Raw genomic sequence first — 23,815 nt, forward strand, 5'->3', positions numbered from 1 at the left:
AAGGCCCTTTTAGCCCCTGGGTCTGTGCAGGCTGGAGCCTCCTCTTACCAGTTTTCTGGCCTATTTCCTGAAAAGCTCACAATCTTGTGCCTATTTCTGTTTCCCTGTCCATAGCAGGCAGCTAAAGGAGGGAGAGAACAGTCACCACAACAAACATATCTGTGGCCAGCACAGGGCTTGAACCCAAGACCTTGGTATTACTACCTTCATGCACTAACCAACTTTACTAGCCAGCCAACCAAACACAGCTCACAAATATCCCTTTTAGAAAGGTGAGTCCGGCAGCTGAAGGGATGTCTCTGCAGCTGCCAATGGCTCTTCTCTGACAGGGCCACTAGTGACTCACTGTGACGTGGGCTGGCTAGTCCAGCTGGTTTGACATTTGGTCAAGGTGGCTGCTGGCGGTTGACGTGGTGCACTGAGACCCAGGGCAAAGAGGCAGCTGGAATCTCTTGCTATCAGCATCTTACCTCCCAGCTTCTTCCCTGTCAGCAGCAGCCACAGCCCCTTTCAGGCTCTGAGACAGCCCAGCAGTTCCATGAGTGGCCAGGGGAGGCCTCTTCTGTGTCCCAGAAGGACCTGGGAAAATGTGAGCAAAGGAAGCAACAAGGCACCACTGGGAGTTGAACCCAAGCTCTTGTGTTTAGAAGAAGCAAGCTAAGCCATGGTGCCCCCCTCAAGCTGTTGGGTGAAACTGCTCTGTGGTCCCAGACAACACCTTTGACTCCCAAAGTGCAGCAATTTCCTACCAGCCCTGGCTGTGTCTGTGGCTGAGCTGCACAAAGGAAGATACAAGATCCCTGCTGGGGTCTTTGCCGGATGAATGTGCCTGAGGAAAGAAGCTGGAAGCGCAACAGACACACAAAAGGGGACGTGGGACAGTTTGAGTCGCACACAAGGTTGGTGGTGCAGCTCAGCCAGGGACCTTATCCACTCGCAGAGCTTCACAGCTTCTCTAGGCCCCGAACCCTACCAGGCAAACTGCCCCATGGGCCTCGCCCGCACCATGCTCAGGGCCTGGGGATTTTCTGTCCTTTTGCCAGACCAAATAACTAGCCCCCTACCCACCCCACTGCTCTGGAGTCTCTACCTCTCATGGGCCTTCTCATCCTCAGACTCCTCTTTGTCTCCAGACAGACCCTGCTCTGCTATAGCCACCTCCCTCTGGCTGTCACTCCTGGGCCTTCTAGAGTAAAATGTGCCCCTTCATTCTGACTTTGAATACCTGGGGTTTCAGCAACCAGATCCGCAGCTAACACCAGCATTAGCTAGTGAGGGGTCTGGATAGCTTCTGCAGAGAAGGAGACAGTAACTGCAGAGCATCCTTGCCAACTATTTCAGAGAAACGCAAAATCCTTGTTAATGAAAGGAAACTATCACCCCAGGTGGGACTAGAACCCACAATCCCTGATTTAGGAGGCCAGTGCCTTGTCCATTAGGTCACTGTGGCACACAGCAAAGACTTCCAGGGAAAGAAATTCACCCTTCTAAATGGCCCTTCTTCAACTTTTAGCTCCTAATGAAGCCCCTTTGAAGGAGCCAGATACACAGGAAGAGCTGATCACACCCCTCTGAAAATCAGCTTTTGACTTGGCAGCTGGCTCCAAGTCATGGGCCTTGACATCTCGTCTCCCTCCCGAAACCAGGGAAGTGTCTCCCACCGCTGCAGCCTCCTGAGGCTCTATGGCCCTGTCTGTACAGCAGGGACAGCAACACTCACAGCCCCACATGAGGGCCCCTGGCCTAGCAATGTGGCCCCCTGAGCAGCCTCTGATGTTCCCTGCATGAGCCCCAGAACCAGCCCTGAGTGACGGGGCAGAGGGGGAGCAGTTCACACATGACAAGGGGCTGGCCAGGGGCAGGACATGAGCCCTGGGAGGTAGCAGTGACATCACAAGGGCCTTGTGCAGCACCTCAGCTCATTGGTTGGGAGGCAGTGACCTCACAGAGGGACCATGGCAACAGCCAGGTGGGACAGGCTGGGGCATCTCAGAGACCCCCATGGCCTGGCTGCCTGGAATCTCCTTTGTGAGGTTTCCCCTTGAGGGCAGAAGGGATTGAGGGTCCCATCTGGGAGTGTCTCTGTGGAGATTTCCCCTTTCCCCAGGCTGCAGTGGGAGGGGCTGGGGCAGGCAGGGTTACAGGAGGGGCTGGCACTGAACTGAAGAGAGAGCTGGGAGAAGCAAGAGGAAGGGCTGAAAACATCCAATGAGGATGGGATTTGAACCCATGTGTGCAGAGCACAATGGATTAGTAGTCCATCGCCTTAACCACTCAGCCACCTCATCTGAGCTACTGGGATTTGTTACCAATTACCCAAAGCCAGCATTGCCAGGAACCTTTGTGCCAGTCAGTGACTGGCCAGGGACACCCAGGGCTGGAAGGTTTTGGCTTTTCACTATGTTCCCTGGGCTGTTATACAAAGCTCAGTGCTGGTAACAAACCCAAACACCCCTTGGCTACATCTACCCTGCAGGCTATTACACAAGAACTGTTTTGTGTAGAAGTTCTTGTGCAAAACGTCCTGTGCAAGAGCATGCCCACAGTGCCATGTGTTTTTGCACAAGAATGTCTGTGGCAGAGTGCACGCTCTCTTGGGCAAGAAAGCTCTGATGGCCATTTTAACCATAGGGGTTTCTTGCACAAAAAACCCCTGTTGCCCATTCATACTACCTTCTTGTGCAAGAGCTCTTGCACAAGAGATTATTCCTCATGGGGAGAGGAATAACTTTTGCGCAAGAAGCCCTCTTTTCCTACGTTTTTCCGTAAATTTACTTGCATAAGAACGTGCATTCAGTGTAGATGCTCCTCAAGTTTTTGCGCAAGAACGGCCATTCTTGAGCAAGAAGCCTGCAGCGTAGATGTAGTCCCTGGGTGCCCAGAGAGGGGTGTCTAGTCAAAGTCTGGCTCGGCGTGCTCTCTGCAATGGGAAGATGTCCATGGTGCGGGCAGATGGCAGCGGCACACGGCTCTGGTGGGCCCAGCATTCACAGGAGCGTTTCTGATATGAGTGTTTACTGACAGTGTCCGTCTCTGGTCTGATTTCACAGTGTGGTGAGACACTGGCACCCACAGCAGCATGGATGGCGTGGCTGGAGGGAGTGGCTGGCGGGCAGCCGGTAGGAGCAGTGGCAAGTGGGCAACGGAGCGGGTGAACCTCATTTGCATATCTAATGAGCCCCCATTGTTGTGGAAGAGGCTCTTGTGCCAGGGTACGTCTAGACTACATGCCTCTGTCATCAGAGGCATGTAGGTTAGGCTACCCGACATAGGAAAATGAAGCGGCGATTTAAATAATACTTGCGCAAGAGGGCCAGTGTAGACAGGGAAGGAATTTTTTGCGTAAGAAAGTCCCAATTCGCAAAATGGTGATCGGGGATTTCTTGCGCAAAATCGCGTCTAGACTGGCCACGGATGCTTTTGCGCAAAAGCACTTTTTGCGCAAAGGCACCCGTGCCAATCTAGACGCTCTCTTGCGGAAATACTTTTAAAGGAAAAACTTTTCCGTTAAAAGCATTTCCGCAAAATCATGCCAGTCTAGACGCAGCCACCTTGTTTAAAGGCAGAGCTGACTAGAATCAATTGAGAGTCCTTGTCTTGTCTCAGTGATTGCTTGAGCAAAAACCATTGATAAAATCTTGTGTAGACTGACCTTGGACTCAACATGCAGGCAATATGTGTTAAAGGGCAGTGCAAAGGACGCAGTGAGGTACCATATTACCTAGTGAAATCATTGGTGCTGAAATAACTAAGGACTGGAATTTGACCACAGAACTGACACTTTCTTAACAGACTCCATTTTTGCTATTTAAAAGGTAAATCAATGTAACAGAAAACTGCAACACTCTCTGGTAACTTTTTAAAAATCAAACTTTAAACTTTATTGAAAAGATTGGAGAGTTTGCAATTGAAAATATTTGACCTACACTTAAGGCAACTGATTTAATTTTGTGTAAAATTTTGCATCATAAAGGATGGCATTTTTTTTTTGAAAATGTTCAACTATATTGATATACATTTTGGTCAGATCTACTTCTGATGTGATATTTGGGTGTGGTTGTGTCCTTTTTTTTTTTGCTCTACAAAAAATTCTGGGTGGTGGGGCCCTGCCAAAACTATTCGAATTGGGCCCCCCACTTCCTAAAGCCGGCCCTGTGCCCCACAACACGTGGCCTCAGCACAGGCCTCCAGCCACTGGACCAGGGCCCTGACTGCCAGAGTGGGCCCTGGCTTCCCCCCCCCTTCCCCTCACTATGTGGCCACAGCAGGCCCTGGCTCCCCCGCCCGCCAGAGTAGCCCTCACCACACAGCAAGCCCTGGCTCCCCACCTGAGTAGCTCCCCCGCCCTGTGGCAGACCCTGGTTTCCCCAGCCCCACCCCAGAGTAACCCCCTCACCATGCAGCATGTCCTGGCTCCCTGCCTGAGAAACACCTCCCACCCCCACCATGTGGTATGCCCTGGGCCCCCATCAGAGCAGGCCCCAGCCCCCCGCCATGCGGCAGCCCTTGGCTCCTCACTGGAGCAGCACCCCCCACACCTCCATGCAGCAGCCCCTGGCTCCCCACCAGAGCAAACCTCCCCACCACGCAGCAGGCACTAGCCCCCCAGCAAGCCCCAGCTGGGCCCTGGCCCCTCACCACATGGCCGGAGCATGTTGCTACCATGTGACCTCAATGTAGGCCTCAGTCTCTGGACCAGGCCCCCCCATTTCCCCCTACCCCCCACCACGAGGGCCACAGCAGCCCCCGCCCGCGAGAGCATGCGCCACTCACCTCTGTGGAGGAGGGAGGGAGGTGGGTGGAGAATTTTTTGTGCGCGGCTGTGCAGGTGCACACCTTAGAGGGAACGCTGCCCGGCACTTTTCAGTGCTGTCCCTCAGCCAGGGTAGAGAATCCCTTCGAGTGCAGGACACGTGTTCCGAGGACACATAAATCTCTTTGTGGCCTTCGCAATAACCAGCTCTGCCACATCTACCCTGGCCCGTGATTGCACAGATTATAGGATCCCACCCCTCTAACGCCCGGGGTGTCCACACTGGCCTAGCAAACCACCGCCACAAGAGACACGGCCCCTCCTGCTCGACATTACTTCGAAGTAACGGCTCGCTGTTGCAATGCGCATGTTGTTATTTCGAAATAAAGTCAGTTATTCTGAAATAACGCTGCTGTGCAGACATCCCCTAAAGGTATGACAAACAAAACTGTGATCTTTTCCATTGATCTGTGGCTGGGAAGAAAGCAAACTTCACCACACTCCATGTTAGGAGTCATTATGTGCCAGCATCTTTAATACAATTAAGTTAATTTGTTGTGACTCGGTAAAAGAATCCCTTCTCTATTTCTTTACCAAACTGCATTTGTTGTGTCTTTATAACCAAGGACATGAAGAGCCCAACACTGCACTGAAATCAATGCACGCTGGCTGCGAATAATATTTCTATAGAAAAATAAACTAAACAGGATATTGCAGCAGAGATTTCTATGGAGAGGAAGGCAGGATGTGAGGTTGAGGACAAAGCAGTGTTAATTGATGCAAGAGCAGGCAGGGAGGGGCCATATCTTGATTACCAGAGATCTGTAGCTAGACAGTTGAAAATTGCAGGAGTTTATGCAGCCAGAAATTCAAAGAATATTATAAAATCACGTGAATCTAATGAGATTGGTTAATTCATTCTATGTTTTTTTCACCTGTGAATGTTCAAAGGTGCAGCACAGTATGGGGTGTATGAGCCCTGCTTTCTAGAAAGAGCTGGTCAGGGCAAGAGAGTGAGGGAGCAGCTGCACACGTGTCACTGCGCTGGTTATGACACATGGACATTGTCACTGAACAGTCTGTGTGACGGGGTGAAGCAACCCCGCCACTCACCAGCGGCGCAAGGTACGGGCCAGGGCGAAGGGTCCGCGGGTGCCGGACGCCGGGGAAGAGGCGCGTCATCAGCGTGCGCCCGGGAGTGACGCTGATGTCACGGGCGCGCGTGGACAGGACCGGGAGGAAAACTCGGAAGTGGGGGGAGCCTGGGAACGACGGGGGGAGGGAGGACGGGACATCAAGGAAGGGGGAAGACACGAACGAGGACCGCGGGAGGAGAGGGAGGACGGGACAATAGGAGGGGAGGAGAAGAGAGACGCCGGGTCGTAACGCCGGCGGAGTGGAAGCAGCCCAGGGCGGGCCATGAACCCCGAGAGCAGGTGTGTTTGGGGTACACACACCCCTGCTACCGCCAAGAGCCACGCTTGGGTCGGGGTCCGGAGACCCCCCACTCTGCCCCACAAAGGGCTGTGAACTCGAGCTGGTCCGGCTCCCACCTCAAGGAGCCAGAGATGAGGGGGGGAGACGGTGGGTCGATTCATGACAGTCTGACAATGCCATAACGAATTGTGTTCACAGAAATGTTTCGGATTGCTTGAAGTGCCACAGCTGACATACACACAATGCCCTGTAAATAAGTCAAACATCGATATAGCTGTAAGGGAAGAAAAAGGTCAAAAATTCCATTTCTAAAAATAGATTTTTAATAAAAAGCTGTTGAACTGTAAAAGAAAAGGTTCTTGTGCTGACACCTTGTTACAATAACAAGTTTCTAAATTAGAAAACGTTTTTTCTTTCATATTTGACACTGAGATTTCACAGCTGTAGAAAACTCTGACAGGAGTGAAAGTCTCCTTCCTCCCCATCTGGGGTAGGGGACGGGGCAAGGTGAGGGCAGCAAACCCCACCCGCTGTCTGGCTGTGTTTTGTACCAGCCTCACCCTGTGCTGGGGTGGAGCAAACCTGGGTCAGGGGGAAAAGCAGCCTGGGCTCCTTCCAACCAGGGGGTCCCATCCCCAGCCTGGGCTGGGCTGCCAGGTGTCCGGTTTTCCACTGGAGGCTCCATTTGCAAAGGGAAAGGGGCAGTGACCGGTTGGCACAAAACATCCAGGTACCTGCAGTAACCGGCCCTGCCCCGGGGGAAGAGCCGCAGCGCTGGGAGGGGCCGGTCGGTGCCGCGGGGTCACTGTCAGGGGCAGGGATTCCCTCCGGCCTGGGCCGGCACCGGGCAGATGGTCAGGGGAGCCGCGTTGGTGCCCCCGGCGTTGAGACCGGGACAGAAGAAAGGGCGCAGCGTCCCGGAGAAGGTGTCGGTGAAGGTGAAGAGATGGGACCCGTCAGTCACATTGTAAAACGAGACCTCGCCCGCCTCGTAGTCCAGGAAAACCCCCACCCGGCTGGGCCTGGCGCTCACGGGGAGGGGGGTGGAGGGGGAGGTGCCGGCCTCGTATCCCCCGTCCCTCAGCCACACGACCCAGTATCCGTTCTTAGGTGAGAGTGTGACTATCCCCTTCCTGCTCACAGATTCCCTGCAAACCCCCAGGCCCCAGCCTGTCTTGTCTCCCACCCCCACCTCCCAGTAACGCCTCCTGCCCGCGAACCCCTCGGCGCCCAGGACAATGGGATAGTTCTCAAATCTCTCGGGGGTGTCGGGCAGATCCTGGCGCGTGTCTCCGTCTCTCACACGTTTCCGATCCTCAGACAGGACGAGGTAGCGATTTGCCGTGTCTGGATCCAGCGTCACGTCCACTGGGGAGAGAGTCACAGAGTCAGGGCCGGGGGCAGGGGCGGGTCCCTGGGGTCAGCGGAAAATTAACCTGCCCCCCCCCCGTTAATCGCTGTGCGGGGGGGGGGGTTATTGCCTGAGGGGGGTCAGGGCCCTTCTGCCACTGAGGAGACACAGAGCGGGAAAAGGGCGGGAGGAGCGGGGGAGGGGCGGCAAGCTGGCAGTGGGGGGAGGGGCAGGGTAATGCTGGGAGAGGAAGGGGGAGGGGCAGATGATGGGGCAGAGGGGAAGGAGCCACCACAGGCCCAATGTGGGGCAAGAGGAGCAGGCACAAGGCCACAGAGGGGTGAGGGAAGGGGCAGTCCCCTGGGGGGCTGAGTGGAGGGGCAGATGCAAGGAGGGCAGGGGGAGGGGCGGACACCAGGGGGCAGAGGGGGAGGAAGGGAGCAGAGGGGCACAGGGGGGCAGACAGAGGGGTGTGGGGAAGGGCAGGTGCTAGGGAGGCAGAGGGGGGAGGAGATGTGGGCACCAGTGCGGCAGAGATGGGGTGGGGCCTACACCACAGGACCCAAAGGGGGGCCCAGGGAGGAGACCCTAGGCAGGCCGAGGGGCAGAGGGAAGAGCAGGCACCAGGGAGGCAGATTCCCAGGAGCGCTGTGAGCAAGACACGAGGAGTCGTCCTTCCGCTCTGCTCTGCGCTGATCAGGCCTCAGCTGGAGTCGTGTGTCCAGTTCTGGGCCCCACATTTCAGGAGAGAGGTGGAGAAATTGGAGAAGGTCCAGAGAAGAGCAACAAGAACGATGAAAGGTCGAGAGAACATGAGCTAGGAGGGGAGGCTGGAGGAATTGGGCTTGTTTGGTTTGGAAAGGAGCAGACTGAGAGGGGACATGAGAGCAGTTTTCAAGTATCTAAAAGGATGTCACAAGGAGGAGGGAGATAAATTGTTCTCCTTGGCCTCTGAGGGCAGGACAAGCAGCAAGGGGCTTAAACTGCAGCAGGGAGGTTTAGGTTGGACATTAGGAAAAACTTCCTGCCTGTCCGGGTGGTGAGACACTGGAATAAGTTGCCTGGGGGGGGTTGTGGAGTCTCCATCCCTGGAGATATTGAAGAGCAGGTTGGACACACACCTGTCAGGGATGGTCTGGATGGTGCTTGGTCCTGCTGTGAGGGCCGGGGACTGGACTCGATGACTCTCGAGGTCCCTGCCAGTTCTGTGATTCTGACGGAGGTGAAGGCAGAGAGGGGCCTCAGGGAGGCAGAGGAGCAGTGACCAGAGGGGCTGGTACCAGGGGCTAGAGGGGAATGAGGGATGCAGGATCTGGGGGCAGAGGGAGAGGGACAGAGGAGAACTAAGGGGAAGGTGGTGGAAATGTGAGGGGAGGGGGCAGGTACCCAGGTGGGGGTGGGGGAGAGGAAAGGGGCTTATGCTGAGGGAAGTGGGGCAGGGCAGGAGGAGAAAGGGGAAGCAAGAAGGGCAGAGTGGGGGAGAGACAAATGCCGGGGGACAGGGATGGGGAAGGCACCAGGGCAGATGGGGGGAGAGAAGGTTTTATTCTCACTGGGTGGGAAGGGTGGGTGCCAGGGGGCTAGAGAGGGGGAGGGGTTAAAGGCAGGGGGAGAGGAGGAGCAGGTGGGCTGGCAGCAATGGGGCAGGGGAGGGGCAGGCACCAGGGCTAACAGGAGTCAAGGGGGAGACAGTGAAGGGATAGGGCAGGAGGAGCGGGGGAGGGGTGGGAAGGTGTCGGAGTGGGGGAGGGAGGGGACAGACTGATGCTGGCAGAGGGAAGGGGAGGGGCAGATGAGAGGGACAGAAGGGAGGCAATGGGGGCAAGAGGAACAGGAACGATGAGGACAGAGGGGGGTGAGGGGAGGGGCAGGTTCCAGCCAGGGTTTCCCTAGGACCCTGGGGGGTGTACACCAGTGCTTCCTCCAACTGTTCCTAGCCGTGTGCGGAATACATTTTATGACGTGCACTGCGGCGCACCCAGGAGACACACGGGCTGTGGCCATGCGAACGCTCTGCTGATCTGCTGGGCTGCTCCCGAATCTCCCCTGAGAGCGCAGGGTGGGTGTGACAGCCTCTCCCGGCTGCTGTCTGTGGTGGTGGAGCTGGTCCGGCGGCCCTGGCCGACTCACTAGTGTGTAAACAGGGCCTGAGGGAGCCCTCCCCCGCAACAGCTTGTGAGGAGCCGGATTGGGATGATGCCAGGCCCAGCCTGTATTGCCAGGGACACGCCTGCCCTGCCTGGGGCCCGGCCCACAGAGCTGGGCTGCCCGGGATCCGTTCTGCCTGGGGCTGGGCACAAACCACTGAGGTGCCCTGTGGGGTCAGGAAATGTTGGGACCCTTTTAGTGTCTGAGTGACGGGCAGCAGCAGAGCTGGGCTGGGCCTGCCTTGGGGAGGGACCCTCAGCACCGAATCTGTGCTGGGGCTGAGCCCCGGCCTCTCTGGGCTCGTCCGTTCCCAGCCCTGGCACTTCTGGGCTTACAAAGTCCTGCAGCGCCCACATCCTAACAGAGAGACGACTGGATTGTTGTTGGTTTCTCAGGTGCTACAGGCACACTCGGTGGTTTTTGAGGGTTTTTTAAGATACAGAATCAATTGGCCCCTCTGAGACCTCTGGGCTGGGCCCATCAGTTGGGAAAATAACAAACGTGCTGGAGCCTGGCCCCTTTCCGGTGACAGGTTAAGCCCTGACCACCGCCAGACACCTGAACTGGGGAGCAGGGTGGGGCTGCCGGGGGCTGGTGAGCAGAGGGCGGGTGGCCCAGGGGTTTGCCGGCCCCTCTCTCCTGCGCAGACAGAGCTGCCTGGGCCAGACGGAGCCTTTGGCTTGGTTCAGTGATGGCTGGAGCTGCAGTCACAGAGCTCTCAGGGCTGAGCCCTGCTGGGGACAGTGAGCAGGGTGGATGGGCGGCAGGGGGGCAGCCCAGCCTGCCCTAGCCGCGAGGTTCTCCACTCAGAGCTGCCATCACTCAGAGCTGGTGGGACCGGCCCAGGGCATGGGGTGGGGTGGGCACCAGAATGTGCCGGGGCCAGGCCATTGGGGACAGAGCAGTAGAGGGAACAGTAGCGCAGCAAACAGCAGCAGCCAGAACATGGGTCTGTGGGACTGTGTGTCAGGAACTTCACTCCAGCACTCTGCTTTGTGCCTGGGAACCAGATAGAAAAACACGTTTCCTAGGAGACCAGGACTTTTAAAATCTATTAATTGCCAAGGTTGTTGTGTCACGACATCACTAGCGCGACAGGCCAGTGTCTGGGGGAGTTTCTGTGTTGACTATGTCATGATTATTATAATTAATATTTATGCAAAACCAGCCCTATTGGGCCAGACCCCTGGTCCCTCTGCCCAGTGTCCTGCCTCCTGCCACGGCAGCACCTGGAGCAGCCAGAGGGAATGAGCAGAGGAGGGAACCGTCTAGTGATCCCTGCCCTGTCGCCCACTCCCAGCGTCCGGCGCACACACTGGGGAAACTCAGATCAGGCTGGTGCATCCCTGCCCACCCTGGCTCAGAGCCGGGGACGGAGCGACCCTCCGTGAATGGATCTTGCCCTTTCTGACCATGCTGTCACTTTGGCCTTCACCCCACCCCCGGCAGAGCCCCGCCGGCCGACTGCGCTGCATGAGGAAATGCTGCCTTTGTGTGGGTCAGTCTCGCTGCCTGGTCACGTCACTGGGTGCCCCTGGCCCCTGTGTGCAGTGTAGGGGAAATGACACTTCCTGACTCACGTTCTCCTCACCTGCCAGCATCCTCCAGGCCTCACGTGGCCCCAGGGGCAAGGAGGGAGTGGGAGGCGGGGCAGGTGACAAGGGGAAAGAGAGAGGTGAGAGGGAAATGGGGGGTAGACACAAGGGGGCAAAAGGGCAGCAAGGGGAGAGTTGTCATTAAGGGGGGAGGGGCATGAGGGGCAGGTGCCAGGAAAACAGAGACGGGCCAGGGAAGGAGCAGTCCCGGAGGGAGGGAGGGGGGCTGAGCAGAGGGGCAGTGACAAGCAGGGCAGAGAGCAGAGGGGCAGGTGCCAGGGGGCAGAGTGGGGACCAGGGAACAGGGGAGCACAGGGGGGCAGAGAGTTGGGTGAGGAGAAGGGAGGGAACAAGGGGGTCAGAGGAAAAGTGAGTGGAGGGGCAGGACCCAGAGGGGAGGGGAGGGTGCCAATGAGCTAGAGAAGGAGGGAGGGGAAGGGGCAAGCAGCAGGGGGCTCAAAGGGAGCCAAGGGCAGGGACTTGCACCGGGCAAGCCGTGGGTAGAGACGGGCCTACGGGGCCAGGGGAGGGGAGCACAAAGGGGCTGGCATCAGTGGTTTGGGGAAGGGGAGGGTGCAGGTGTCGGGAGGGGAGGGGAGGGGCAGAACCAAGGGGAAGGTGAAAGGGGATGGGGATGTGAGGGAAGGGTTCATGCTGAGGCCTAGGTGGGGCAGATGCCAGGGGCTAGAGGGCACAAGGGGTGGGACAGGTGCCGGGGCTCAGGGGTGCAGCCTGGAGTGGGGCAGGCACCAGGGCCAACAAGAGGCCAGGTGTGAAGCAGCTATTGAAGGTTGAAGGGGGCAAGGGAAGGGAGGGCACCAGAGGGCAGGGGGAGGGGCAGGTGCCAGGGGAGAGAAGGGGGAAGGGAGGGGCAGACAAAAGGAAGGGGGAGGGGAGGGAGCAGTGGGTGCCGGGGCAGAGGGGGTGAAAGAAGGAAGATGGGGGGTGGGGCCAGTCACATGTGAGGGTGCAGAGGGGCATGAGGAGAACTGGGGCAGAGGGCGGTGAGGGGGTGGGCACAGAGGAGAAGGAGGCAGGGGGCAAGCATTGGGGGGGCAGTGAGGGAAGGGGGAGGCACCAGGAGGGTGTGTGGAGGGGAAGGGCAGGTGCCAGGGGGATTGAGGGATGGAGCGTAAGGACAGATGGGGGAGGGGGGGCAGGCCTCCACTTTCCCGGCCCAGTCCCTCCCTGAGGGCTCCTAGGAGGGGCAGGGAGGCGGAGGATGCGAGGGGGATGTAAACATAAGCCAATGGGCTGTTGCTAATGAGGGCAGTGGGGATGGGAGAGGCAATTCCCCACTTCCTCCCCCTCCTATTGAGAGAAGCTGCCCTGGGGCCAGTCCCAGTTCACACCCACGTGGCTGCACTGGGGGTTTGCACGGAGGCAGGTGCATCGGTGCAAGGGAACCCGGCTCCCACGGCCTCAGATGCTGCTGTGCCGGGGCCGTGCTCCTCCTCTCACTGAGTTATGGGTCAGTAACTGCAGGTCACTGGGGCTGGGGGCTGGACTCTGGGCTCCCAGGTGGGGCCGCCCCACTGGGCAGCAGAGCGAGTCTCACCCCCACGCTCTGCCCAGGGCCGTGTTTAGGCATAGGGAGCATCTGCAGTAGGACAGACTGAGGGACCCTAGGTCAGACCCCCAGAACCGAGCAGTTCCAACCCCCACCCCCAACCAGGGGGACCCACATTCCCATCCCTGCCCCGCCCCACACAGGGAAGGGACCTGGGGCTCCCAGCTGGGTCCCCGCCCCTGGGCTACAGGCTGGAAGGGAAGCGGCGGCACCTGGCTCTGTCCATGGACACTCGCCAGCAAACTCAGCCTGGGGCCGGGAGCAGTTTCACTGGACCCCAAATCGAATTGTTCTGCCGATGAACCATTAGCACCCGATTGCCCAGCCCCTCTGCAAACCTGCCTGAGCAGCTGAGGCGCCCAGGCCCCAGTGACCGGCAGGGAGGGACTGTCCCCAGCCCCAGCCCCTCGTGGTGATGGGCAGGCCGGGCTCAGGGCACCAGCTGGGACACTCCAGAGCGACTGTGAAATGTGCCCTGGCCAGGAAAATCCTCCCAGCCCTGATCTCAGCCCACAGACCCGGCTGCCAGTGGAGACTCGGCTCCAGCCTGAACTCTCTGCCCAGAGCGACGTGTCCCCTGGGCCCTGCGAGCGGCACAGACCCTCTGCCGCTGCCCCGGCGTCTCCCAGCGCGGGCACTGGCCACAGAGCCCTCCCCCCCCCAGAGTCCCAGGGGGGCAGATATCTCCAGCTATGACTGCCCCAGCCTGCCTCTGGGTCTCCCTGCCCAAGTCTGGGGCAGACACGCTGTGGGCTCTCACCCCAGGCACAGCAGGTTCAGCTACACAGCCGGGCAGCACATCCCAGAGTCAGGGAAGGGGGCAGACCAAAGTGTGTCAGGCTCCCACTACAGCACAAAAATAGCCAGAGACCTTCCAGCTCAGGCTGGAGAGGGGGCTCTGAAGCCCAGGGACTGCAGCAGGAGGGGAGGTTCAAACCTAGGTTCCACTCCCACTCTCTACACATCCGTGTTTAATGCTGCAGAACAAACACCCACTCCCGCCAAGGAGGCTGACAGAGCAATATGGCCCAGACACCTTCCAGCTTGTGGGACATTTGATCTGCCAAGCAGGTTACTGGAGGGCCAGGAACAGCCCTGGGTACCCAGCACATCACACTGAGGGGGGCAGGGACTTGACCCTCACCCACCATAAACAGTGGTACAGAGGATGTTGCCAAGACTGTGGGCAAGATGGGTACAGGAGATGGGACTGCCCGCAAGAGTGGGGAGACTGGCTGCTTTCTCACAACAGGGGAGTACCAGGCAACTAGAGACATCTTGCCTGGGGGAGGTTGGCCCCAGGACTGTGGGAACCTATTTTGGACCTGGTAGAAGGACCCCTCCTGGGGTTAATTTGTTTTGACACATAACAGGATGCTGCCTACAAGAACTGTGGATGCTGACAGAGGGGTCACTGTGGGGCAGGGAGAGTTTCTAGTACTGGGTACAATGGGTAGCAAGGAAAGCAGGACTCAGGCCCGGCCTTTGGGCCAGTCTCTTCAGAGACGTTTTCAGTGTTAAATTATCAAAGGCAAGTGCCCCTTTCCCACAGGGGCCCAGTGTTAATGTGTTGGTCTGTATGTCACCACACAGGTGGTACCTTTGGCTGAAAGAGCCCAGGAAGGGGGAGGGGGGCTGGCACATGGATTGAGGAATGGGGAGGACATGGGTGATTTCCTGGTGGCAGACAGGAAAAGCCAGAGAGCCCTGGCTGTGAGTGCTTCCTTACCTGTGAATTCCCTCAGCATTTCTAGCATGCCGGGGACTCTGTATGCAACCTTCAGTTCAGCAGCACTGAGCTCTGAGTCCTGCCGCCTCACCTGCTCACTCCTAAGGAGAACACAGCCTGTTAGTGCTCAGACGCTCAGCATAGGCCCCACTTCAGTGGGCTTGACAGGAATAGATGGCAACAGAACATGGCATCTCACCTGGCCAGCGTGCCCTTGACATCCTGGGGAGACAGAGAGCAAATAACAGAATTAGTTGCATACAGTTCACAGGTAGAATCTCAGAACTGGAAGAGACCTTAGGAGGTCATCAAGTCCAGTCCCCTGCCCTAGGCAGGACCAAGCACCTGCTCTTAAATCTCTCCAGAGATGGAGATTCCACAACCTCCCTAGGCAACTTATTCCAGAGTTTGACTACCCTGACAGGCAGGAAACTTTTTCCTAATGTCCAACCTAAACCTCCCTTGCTAGAGTTTCAGCCCATTGCTTCTTGTCCTGCCCTCAGAGGCCAAGGAGAACAATTTTTCTTCCTACCTTTGGAACCATACATCATGCAGTTACCGTTACCTAATTACCTAAATACATGCTGCATGATGTATGGTTCCAAAGGTGCTAATGCACAATTTCAGCCCCAGAGAAGTGTCTTGTGCATGATGCAGCAGTTACTAATGGTACCAGGGGAGGATATACTGGGTCACTAAACGGTACAGTAACTATTTGCAAACAACAATAAGAAAAAATTAATTTTTCCCAGAAATATGGTGCAGATGTTCCAGATACTGTGCTGAGCTGTCAAAATAAATACCAAGATTAGAAAAAGCCACAGTCTAACTCATGCTTATGGGAGTGTTACACAGCAACTGTACAGCAAAAAAGCGATAGTAAATCTTGCCTCAAAAGGCTTCAAAGGCTACATCTACACTGCGGAGCTATTTCGGGATACTGGTAGTCAGTCCTTTTTTTGTGACGGTACTGTCCAGTACGCAGTACTGGCACCTCCAAACACAGTACTTGTACTTTCAGTCAGATCTTCCCTGGAAAGAACAGAGCGTACCGGCACGTCCGTGCACAAACATCCGATAGTCAGCTGGGCCATGTGTCTTAAAGGGGCTGCATCTCTTAAAAGGGCAATACCGGCCCCATCCCAGTTTTCTAGGGGAAAACTGGCACTTTTTTTTTTTTTTTTTAACAAAAGAAGCACTGTCAGTAACGCCTCAAAATAGCTGCTCCACATCTGTTGAAGCAGCCTATTATTTAAGGATCCCTGCAGACAGAGGCTGCATCAGCATCCCACAGAGCAGCATCCCCTGTGCTCCCCACCCCCAATGCTATGTCCAATAGAGACAGCAGAATGGGGAAAGGGCAGGCAGCTCCCAGGAGACAACATGAGAAGAAAGCTGGCTTAAAAGTCTGTTCCCCATGCGTACTAGCTCCCACCTGTCCCCCCCAGCTGCTGCCTCCAATAGAGAGGCTGCAGCGCAGGGGCAAGTGGCTCATGTGAGCCGAAATGCACAGGGAGCTGGCTTGAGAGCTTCATCCTGCATGTACCAGCTCCCATCTGTCCCCCTCGCGCTCCTCACTGCTGCCTCTCTTTCCAGGGGCAGGCAGCTCCATGGGTTCTGGGGTTCATGGGGAGCTGGCTTAAAAGGCAGCTGGGATGGTGGAACACAGGTAGTCAGTAAGATTAACAGACAAGCCCAGGCTCATCATGTTCTCAACTCCACGTTGACATCCCTACTGCTGACTGGTAGGAAGAGTTACCCTTTGTCTTGACAGCTGCATTTGACATTGGGAGGTGCTCTGATACCTTGGGGATGAGCACCAAGTAAGAACTTAGGAACACTGACTGGCTAATCTTTTAGGGGGCTCAATTCCTTAGTCAAAGTCCAGATTCCAGGGAAAATAACATCCCAACCCCATCATGATAATAAGTATAAAAATATTTCAGTTTCCTTTCAAAATCATCTGGCTGTCCAGATTTGGCCCATAGTCCACCTGTTGATTGCTCCTTTGTAGGGGCAGGGCCATGTCTCTCTGGGTACTGGAAAGCATCCGGTTCATGGCAGGGGCTACTGGATAAGAACAATAAAATGAGTCAGTGGACCTAGTGCCTAATCTATGTGTTGTTTGCAAATCTCATGAGGTGCCTATTTACTTCTCTTGGAACCTAAATACTGCTGAAAATCTGGCCCAAAGTCAGTCCTAAAAATTATATGTGGTCTCCTAAATCACTTAAGTTTTTTACCTCATTCTATCCTGAGGTTCTTAACTTTATGGAGCCAAATGCAAACCTCTTGGCCTAAACATTGCTAAAATGGACTGCAGTTCTGTGTGAATCTGTGACACTACAGACATAGTCAATCAGTAAATAATAATGGTAATATGGGCAGGAGATGGGAGTCTATTTGTTTCCTTGGCTGTTGAAAATTGAAACTAAAGGAGAACTCCATATAACTCACCTGCAGCAGCTCAGTGGCTGGCTGCTGACACTTCCTCTCGATCTCTACAATCAGTTGTTGCAGAGAAACGCTTTGCTGTGAGAGTTTGGTGACATTTTCCTGTAATCTCTGCAGAGTCTCTCTCTTCTCCTCCACCAGCCTCTTCAGAAGTAGCTGCTCCTCCTCCCTCAGCAGCGTGTGCAGCTTGTTAAATTCAGACAAAATTCGCTGTCTCTGACATTCCACTTTCTCCTTTAGGGAATAAAATACACACAAACCCACAACTATCAGCAGATTTATGAAACAAAATACAGGATTATGTAGCACTTTAAAGACTAACAAGATGGTTTATTAGGTGATGAGCTTTCGTGGGCCAGACCCACTTCCTCAGATCAAATTGTGGAAGAAAATTGTCACAACCATATATACCAAAGGGATACAATAAAAAAAAGTGAACACATACAAAAAGGACAAATCAAATTTCAGAATCGAGGGTGGAAGGCTAATGTCTGTGAGCTAATGATATTAGCAGTGATAATTGGGAAAGTCACAAGCAAGTAGATTGTACAGTTTGTCAAGGCCTGCCGATCACATAGAACTGAAGGGGATCTTGAAAGTCATCAACTCCAGCCCCCTGCCCTTGTGGCAGAACCAAGAGCTATCCCTCAATGGCCCCTCTCTCCTTACCCCAGCCTCTCTTCCTTTCACCAGGCAGAGGAAGAGGAGAGGGTTGGGGTGCATGCTCTTGTCTTGGGCTAAGGGAATTGGAGTGTGGGAGGGGCTCTGATCTGAGCCTGGGGCAGGGAGTTGGGGTGCAGAATCAGGTTCAGGGTACTGGCTCTGGGAGGGAGTTTGGGTCCCAGGGGCTCAGGGCTAGGGCAGGGGATTGGGGTGCAGGAGGGGGCTCATGACTGGGGCCAGGGTTTGGAATACAGTCTCCAGCTGGACACTGCTTACTACAGGTGGTTCCTGGGTGGTGGTGCAGTGGGGCTGAGGCAGGCTCACTACTGCTCTGGCCCTGCTCCACTCTCAAAAGCAGCCCTCAAACTCTCTCTATCCCAAGCTCTGTACCCCTCCCCCCACCCTGTCCATTCTCTGGAGATAGAACACAGGGTGGGAGAGGGGCACCCTGACATCAGTGACCCTCCTCTCCCTTCCCCTGCCCTGCAGAGTAAGCAGGAGGGAACAGCTCCAAGGCAACGGGCAAGAGGTGCTCAGAAGTGCGGGAGGGGCAGCTGAAGTGCTGGCACTTGACAGCCTCTTGGCCAAACCATCAGGATCACCTGTCAGAGGCTCCAAGATCTACCAGTGGATCCCGACCTACTGGTTTGTGATCTCTGACATAGAGGGACTGGATTCTGCCTCCTCCGCTTCCTAGGTGGATACCCCAGCTGTGAGACAAAGAACCCAGGGTACGTCTACACTACCCCGCTAGTTCGAACTAGCAGGGTAATGTATGCATACCGCACTTGCTAATGAAGCCCGGGATTTGAATTTCCCGGGCTTCATTAGCATAAAGCCAGCGCCGCCATTTTTAAAAGCCGGCTAGTGCGAACCCCGTGCCGCGCGGCTACACGTGGCAGGGGCTAGATAGTTCGGAATAGCTAGCTAGTCCGAACTATCTGTACGCCTCGTGGAATGAGGTGTACAGATAGTTCGGAATAGCTAGCTAGTCCGAACTATCTAGCCCGTGCCGTGTGTAGCCGCGCGGCACGGGGTTCTCACTAGCCGGCTTTTAAAAATGGCGGCGCCGGCTTTATGCTAATGAAGCCCGGGAAATTCAAATCCCGGGCTTCATTAGCAAGTGCGGTATGCATACATTACCCCGCTAGTTCAAACTAGCGGGGTAGTGTAGACATACCCCTATTCTCTTATACATGCTGGCCCAAGGACTGTGCATGTATCAGTGGAGCCATTTCAACAGAAGAGACTTTCCTTCTCCCCCTGACTCTCCTGAGAAGTGAGGGATTCCCATGTTCCCATCCCTTCTGCCCTTTACAAGAGATGAGAGGCACCATCCTACTACCATTCGTTATACAGGGAGCAGAAAATACTAAGCCAGTGATTTTCCAAGAACCTAAAGCTTTGGTGTGGTAACTTCCAAGTGCCTTTGAGGAGCTGGACCACAGTCACCTTCAAGTAACCATTACATCCTTAACTCTGTCCCCCACGTGATACTGCAGATCCAAAACTCATATGTGGGGAAAAGCAACTCCACTGCTCACCCTTTCATTTCAGTAAGTATTCATCAGGAAACACAAAACCATTAACAAGAAAGGGATACATAATAAGACAGAAACTATCCCTTTGTCTTCATATAAATCCATGGTACACCACGTTTTCAACACTGCATGCAGATGTGGTCATCTCGTCTTAGAAAAGAGATCTTGGAATTGGAAAAGGTGCAGGAAAGGACAACAAACATGATTAGGTGCAAGGAAAGCTTATGTATGAGAAGAGATTAATAAGACTAGGGCTTTTCAGTTTGGCAGAGACAATCCATGTGGGATATGATAGAGGTCTATAGAATCATGATGTGTGTGGAGAAAGCGAGTAAAGAAGAGAATACAAGAATGAGGGGTCAGCACATGAAATGAATAGGTAGCAGGTTGAAAACAAACGAAGAGAAGTATTTCTGCATGGAACCAGTCATCATATAGGGTGGGGGTTGCAGTCTCCATTGGCCCCAAACAGGCTGGTTTCTTCCCTCAACACACACAGCAATTCCCAAACCAGTCTGAGCTGGCCTGAGTCTTGGAGAGCACTTTGAATGGTGCTTTAAACTGAATTGGTGTCCCAGCCTTACGTCGGGTGCAGAAAGGCTTCTCCGGAAATGTGTGTAATTCCATGGGACTCACTAGGGCTAATTGCCCCACTCACTGACCCAGTGAGCATCAGGAGCAAGCCTGTCCATGCTCATGGGGCTATGGTCGTGTGAAGCTGGTGTGAGTGAGAGTAGGGCTGTCCCAGTGAGCAGAGTCCATGTAAAATCAACTCCACCAGACTGGCAGCATGGATTAACCTTAGTGCAATGCTGACACAAGCTGTGAGACATCACAGAGTCCAGCCTCTACCTCCCTAGGTGTTTCTAGGACGGTCCAGCTTGCTCTAGAAGGGGCTGCTGCAGCAGAAATGCAGATACATAAAATCTGGATTTGTCTGGGCCTCATTTGCATTCTCAGCCCGTTACTGGTAAGTGTCATGAAGATCTGCCAGCAGAACACTTCTATTCCCCTCCTCATTCCTCATCATTATTTGTTTCAGTATTGTGCTGGTGTTGCCTATGTTTGAAAGATTAACCCAAACCTCAGACACTTACTTCCCAGTCTTTGGGCTTATTCTGCTCCACGGATTCCAGCTTTGAAATCTCCCCTCTTGCTTTCTTCAGCAGCTCCATGTCTTTCTGGAGTTTCCCCTGTGAGGAAAACAAAGGCTGGGGGATTCTGCTGGCCGGAGTCAGACTCTGCAACACTCAGTGTAACAATGCCTAGCTTATAAGCCCCTCCAACACCTCTGGGAATACACTGTGACCCACAGTGCCTGAGCTAGGGGCCAGGCTCCCTGTACAATGCACGGGAAGAGCTGGGCACCTTAGACTGAGATTCACAAAACCCAGCATATTGGGGAGGGAGCTGCCTAAACTAGCCAATAGGAAGTGTTTATGTAGGAATCCTAAGCCCCACCCCCTCAGGGAGACAGACACCCAACGCAAGGTTGCAGGGAGGCGCCTGTCTCTACCAGAAGTGTCTCCGGGACCCAGGCAGTTGGACCGGGGCTGTGTCTTGGGGGAATGAGCTAGAGGCTGCTGACTCCACACAGAAGAGCTGGAGGAGCCCCTGATTTGTGACTTTTAGCCCGATGGCTGGAACACCCACCTGGGATGGGAGAGAGGTAGGTTAAGTTCACCCCTTCCTGCCCGAGGATGGGAAAGGAGACCCCAGTTCCAACCTGACCTCCCAGGAGAGGGCTCTAAGCCAGGCTGGGAGAACTTTTTGACTTGAGGGCCACGTCAGGGAGTAGAAGTAGTGTGGTGGCCATGAAAGCTCAGATGGGCTGGGGAGGCAGGAGTCATGACAAGGGGAGGAGAGGTGTGGAAGGGTTCAGGGCAGGTGTTAGGGCTGGGAGAATTGGGAGGGTGCAGAGTGGGGGACTCAGGCCAGAGGGCTCAAGGCATGAAGGTGGAAGGTCTCAGGGGGACGACCAGGCTGCCTGTGGCAGCAAGGACAGAGCTGCAGATGCTTGGCCCCCTGATTCCTGCAGGGGGGAGGGGTCAGGACTACACAGCCAGCTCTGCCAGGCCTAGCGTTCTGACCTCAGCTTTGGCTGACCCTCAGGGGGACAACAGGTCTGTGTGTGTCAGCCCTGCAGCTCCTTGGGGAAGGGCGTGACGAAATGGGGATTGTATTTGCCCTGTTCTCTTTGTTATGTGAGTTCTACTGTCCTGTAGTAACCCTGTGTGTGGGCCTCAATTTCCCTGGGCACTGCAACAATAGTGAGAGGGCGGTGGGATTTTTGGTGTGACAGCCTCCTGCACATACACAACAGCTGATGATTTCTGTCATCTAAGCCAGGAAGGGATGTGTGACCAGGTGACACCTTTGCTCAGGAATCTGGAGAAAGGCGAGGGAGTGGGTGGGGGGTGGGAACAGGACTGACTGGAGCAGAAGACAAGTTTCTGAGTGGTTCTGGTGGCCTTGACGGGCAGGGCCCTTGGCTCTGGGCCCCCTTCTCCCCAAGGTGGCCTGTACTGACTGCTCCTGGTCCTGTGCTAACAAGCCTGTTCTACACTGTATCTCTGAACTAATAAACCTTTTGTTCTACCTGCCAGATGACAGTCACATCCAGCTGTGCCTGGTGACTCCTCACTCTTTGCTGAAGGCTGTTTGGTGGCAGGGGGCCACTTACCTGCGGCTAGCAATATGGAGAGCTCTGGCCACAGCTGGCCACTCTTGCTGGTGTGGCTGCATCCTGTGGCCACTCTGCAGTGTAGCTGTCCTCCATGCTCCCAGTGATCACTGCAGAGTCTAACTGTCCCTACTGTCAGACCCCTCCCTTTCCATGTTGTGGAAAACAATCCGATTCAAGGCACATCCCATTGTCCTGGCAGAACCAAATGCTGGCCTTGCTTTAAGTCAGAACAGGAGGAAAGCGTATCCTGGTCAGCCTAGCTCTTACTATTGAGAAGTTCTTGAACAAATGGACTCGCAAATGGACAGATGGACTCATGGACAGACAGACACACACACAAAGTGTCTAAGATATATTTAAGGAAATAATGTTTCCTACCTTATATTCCTGCGCAGCCTCCTTGACCGGCGTCAACGTGTGAAATCTGTGTTCCTGGGTTTTATCACAAACCTGACAGATCACCTCACCATCCTCTTCACAAAACAGCTTCACTTTGTTCTCGTGCTGCCTACAGCCTGCCTGCTTTTTTAGGTCCTTAAGTTTTATTCCTAACTGCGGGATATTTTTCACCATAGTAGAAAGCTCCATGTTGGTATGGAAATTCTCTTTGTTGATATTTTTCCTGCACTGTGGACACAAAACTCCTCTTTCCATTGCCCGTTTTTCATAGTGCTGTGTGATACAAACCCGGCAGAAGTTGTGTCCGCAGTCTGTGCTCACTGGATCTTTGAAGTAACCCTGACAGGTGGGACAGGTCACCTCTTCCAGCATCTGCCTCAGAGACTGGGCAGAGCCCATGGCTGTGGGAATGTAAGTGTTTCAGTGATCAGTTTCATGTAAGGAGTTGCACTTTCACTGCAAATCAGGTGACATTTCACCAGTGAGGATAACAAACCATGGGAACAGCTTCTCAAGGGAAATGGCAGAATTTGTCATCACTTCAATCTTTTAGATTGTGCTTAGATGCCTTTCTGAAAGATTTGCAGTACACTGGAGATAAGACAGCTAGACTGGATCTAGCCCAGTGTCCTGTCTGCCCACAGTGGCCGGTGCCAAGTGCCCCAGAGGAGTGAACAGAACAGGGAATCACTAAGGCTACATCTACACTGGCTCATTCTCACACAAAAACTCTTTTGCGGAAGAGTTCTTGTGCAAAAACTCTTCCAGAAGAGAGCGTCTACACTGGCATGTGCTTTTGTGCAAGAGCATCCATGCCAGTGTAGATGCTCTCTTGTGCAAGAAAGCTCTGATGGCCATTTTAGCCATAGGGGCTTCTCGTGCAAGAAATTCATGTTGCCTGTCTACGCTGGCCTCTTGCGCAAGAACAGTTGTGCAAAAGGGCTTATTCCTGAGAGGGAGCATCAGAGTTCTGGCGCAAGAAGCCCTGATTTCATACATTAGAATGCCAGTTTACTTGCACAAGAACGCCCCACCAGTGTAGACAGGCAGCAAGTTTTTGCGCAAGAGCGGCTGTTTTTGCTCAAGATTGTACCAGTGTAGACACAGCCTAAGTGATCCTATCACTTATTCCCAACTTCTGATACAAAGAAGAGAGAGACACTCAGACTCTGTTGCTTCCTTGCCCATCCTGACTAATAGCCATTAATGAACTTTTCCTTCATGAACTTATTTCGCTCTTTTTTGAGCCTTGTAATTGTTTTGACTTTCACAAAATCCCCTGGCAAGGAGTTCCACAGGTTGGCTGTGTGTTTTGTGAAGAAATGCTTCCTCTTGTTTGTTTTAAACATGCTACTTATTAATTTCCTTGGGTGACCCTTAGTTTTTCAATTATGGGATGGAGTAAATAGCACTTATTTACTTTCTCCACACTAGTCATGATTGTATGGACTCCACCACATCCTATCCTGAGTCGTCTCTTTTCCAACCT

At 54.5% G+C, this 23,815-nt stretch overlaps 1 protein-coding gene and 1 non-coding gene across 2 annotated transcripts; both read right to left on the reverse strand.

Moving 5' to 3' along the window:
• Nucleotides 1–2,206: 2,206 nt before the first annotated feature.
• Nucleotides 2,207–2,288, reverse strand: TRNAS-GCU (transfer RNA serine (anticodon GCU)). The gene has a single exon. It is a non-coding gene; the product is annotated as a tRNA-Ser (tRNA).
• Nucleotides 2,289–6,864: 4,576 nt separating this feature from the next.
• On the reverse strand, nucleotides 6,865–22,740 carry LOC149522837 (E3 ubiquitin-protein ligase TRIM21-like). The gene is made up of 6 exons (XM_089771101.1): nucleotides 22,306–22,740; nucleotides 20,339–20,434; nucleotides 17,041–17,271; nucleotides 14,783–14,805; nucleotides 14,584–14,684; nucleotides 6,865–7,558 (listed from the first exon to the last, which is right to left on the reverse strand). The coding sequence occupies exons 1-6, from the start codon at nucleotides 22,723–22,725 to the stop codon at nucleotides 6,999–7,001; spliced, it is 1,431 nt and encodes a 476-aa protein (XP_089627227.1). The 5' UTR covers nucleotides 22,726–22,740; the 3' UTR covers nucleotides 6,865–6,998.
• Between the last annotated feature and the right edge of the window lie 1,075 nt (nucleotides 22,741–23,815).

Source organism: Pelodiscus sinensis, chromosome 19, assembly GCF_052426305.1.
Source record: "Pelodiscus sinensis isolate ZL-2025 chromosome 19, ASM5242630v1, whole genome shotgun sequence".
Taxonomy (NCBI): Eukaryota; Metazoa; Chordata; order Testudines; family Trionychidae; genus Pelodiscus; species Pelodiscus sinensis.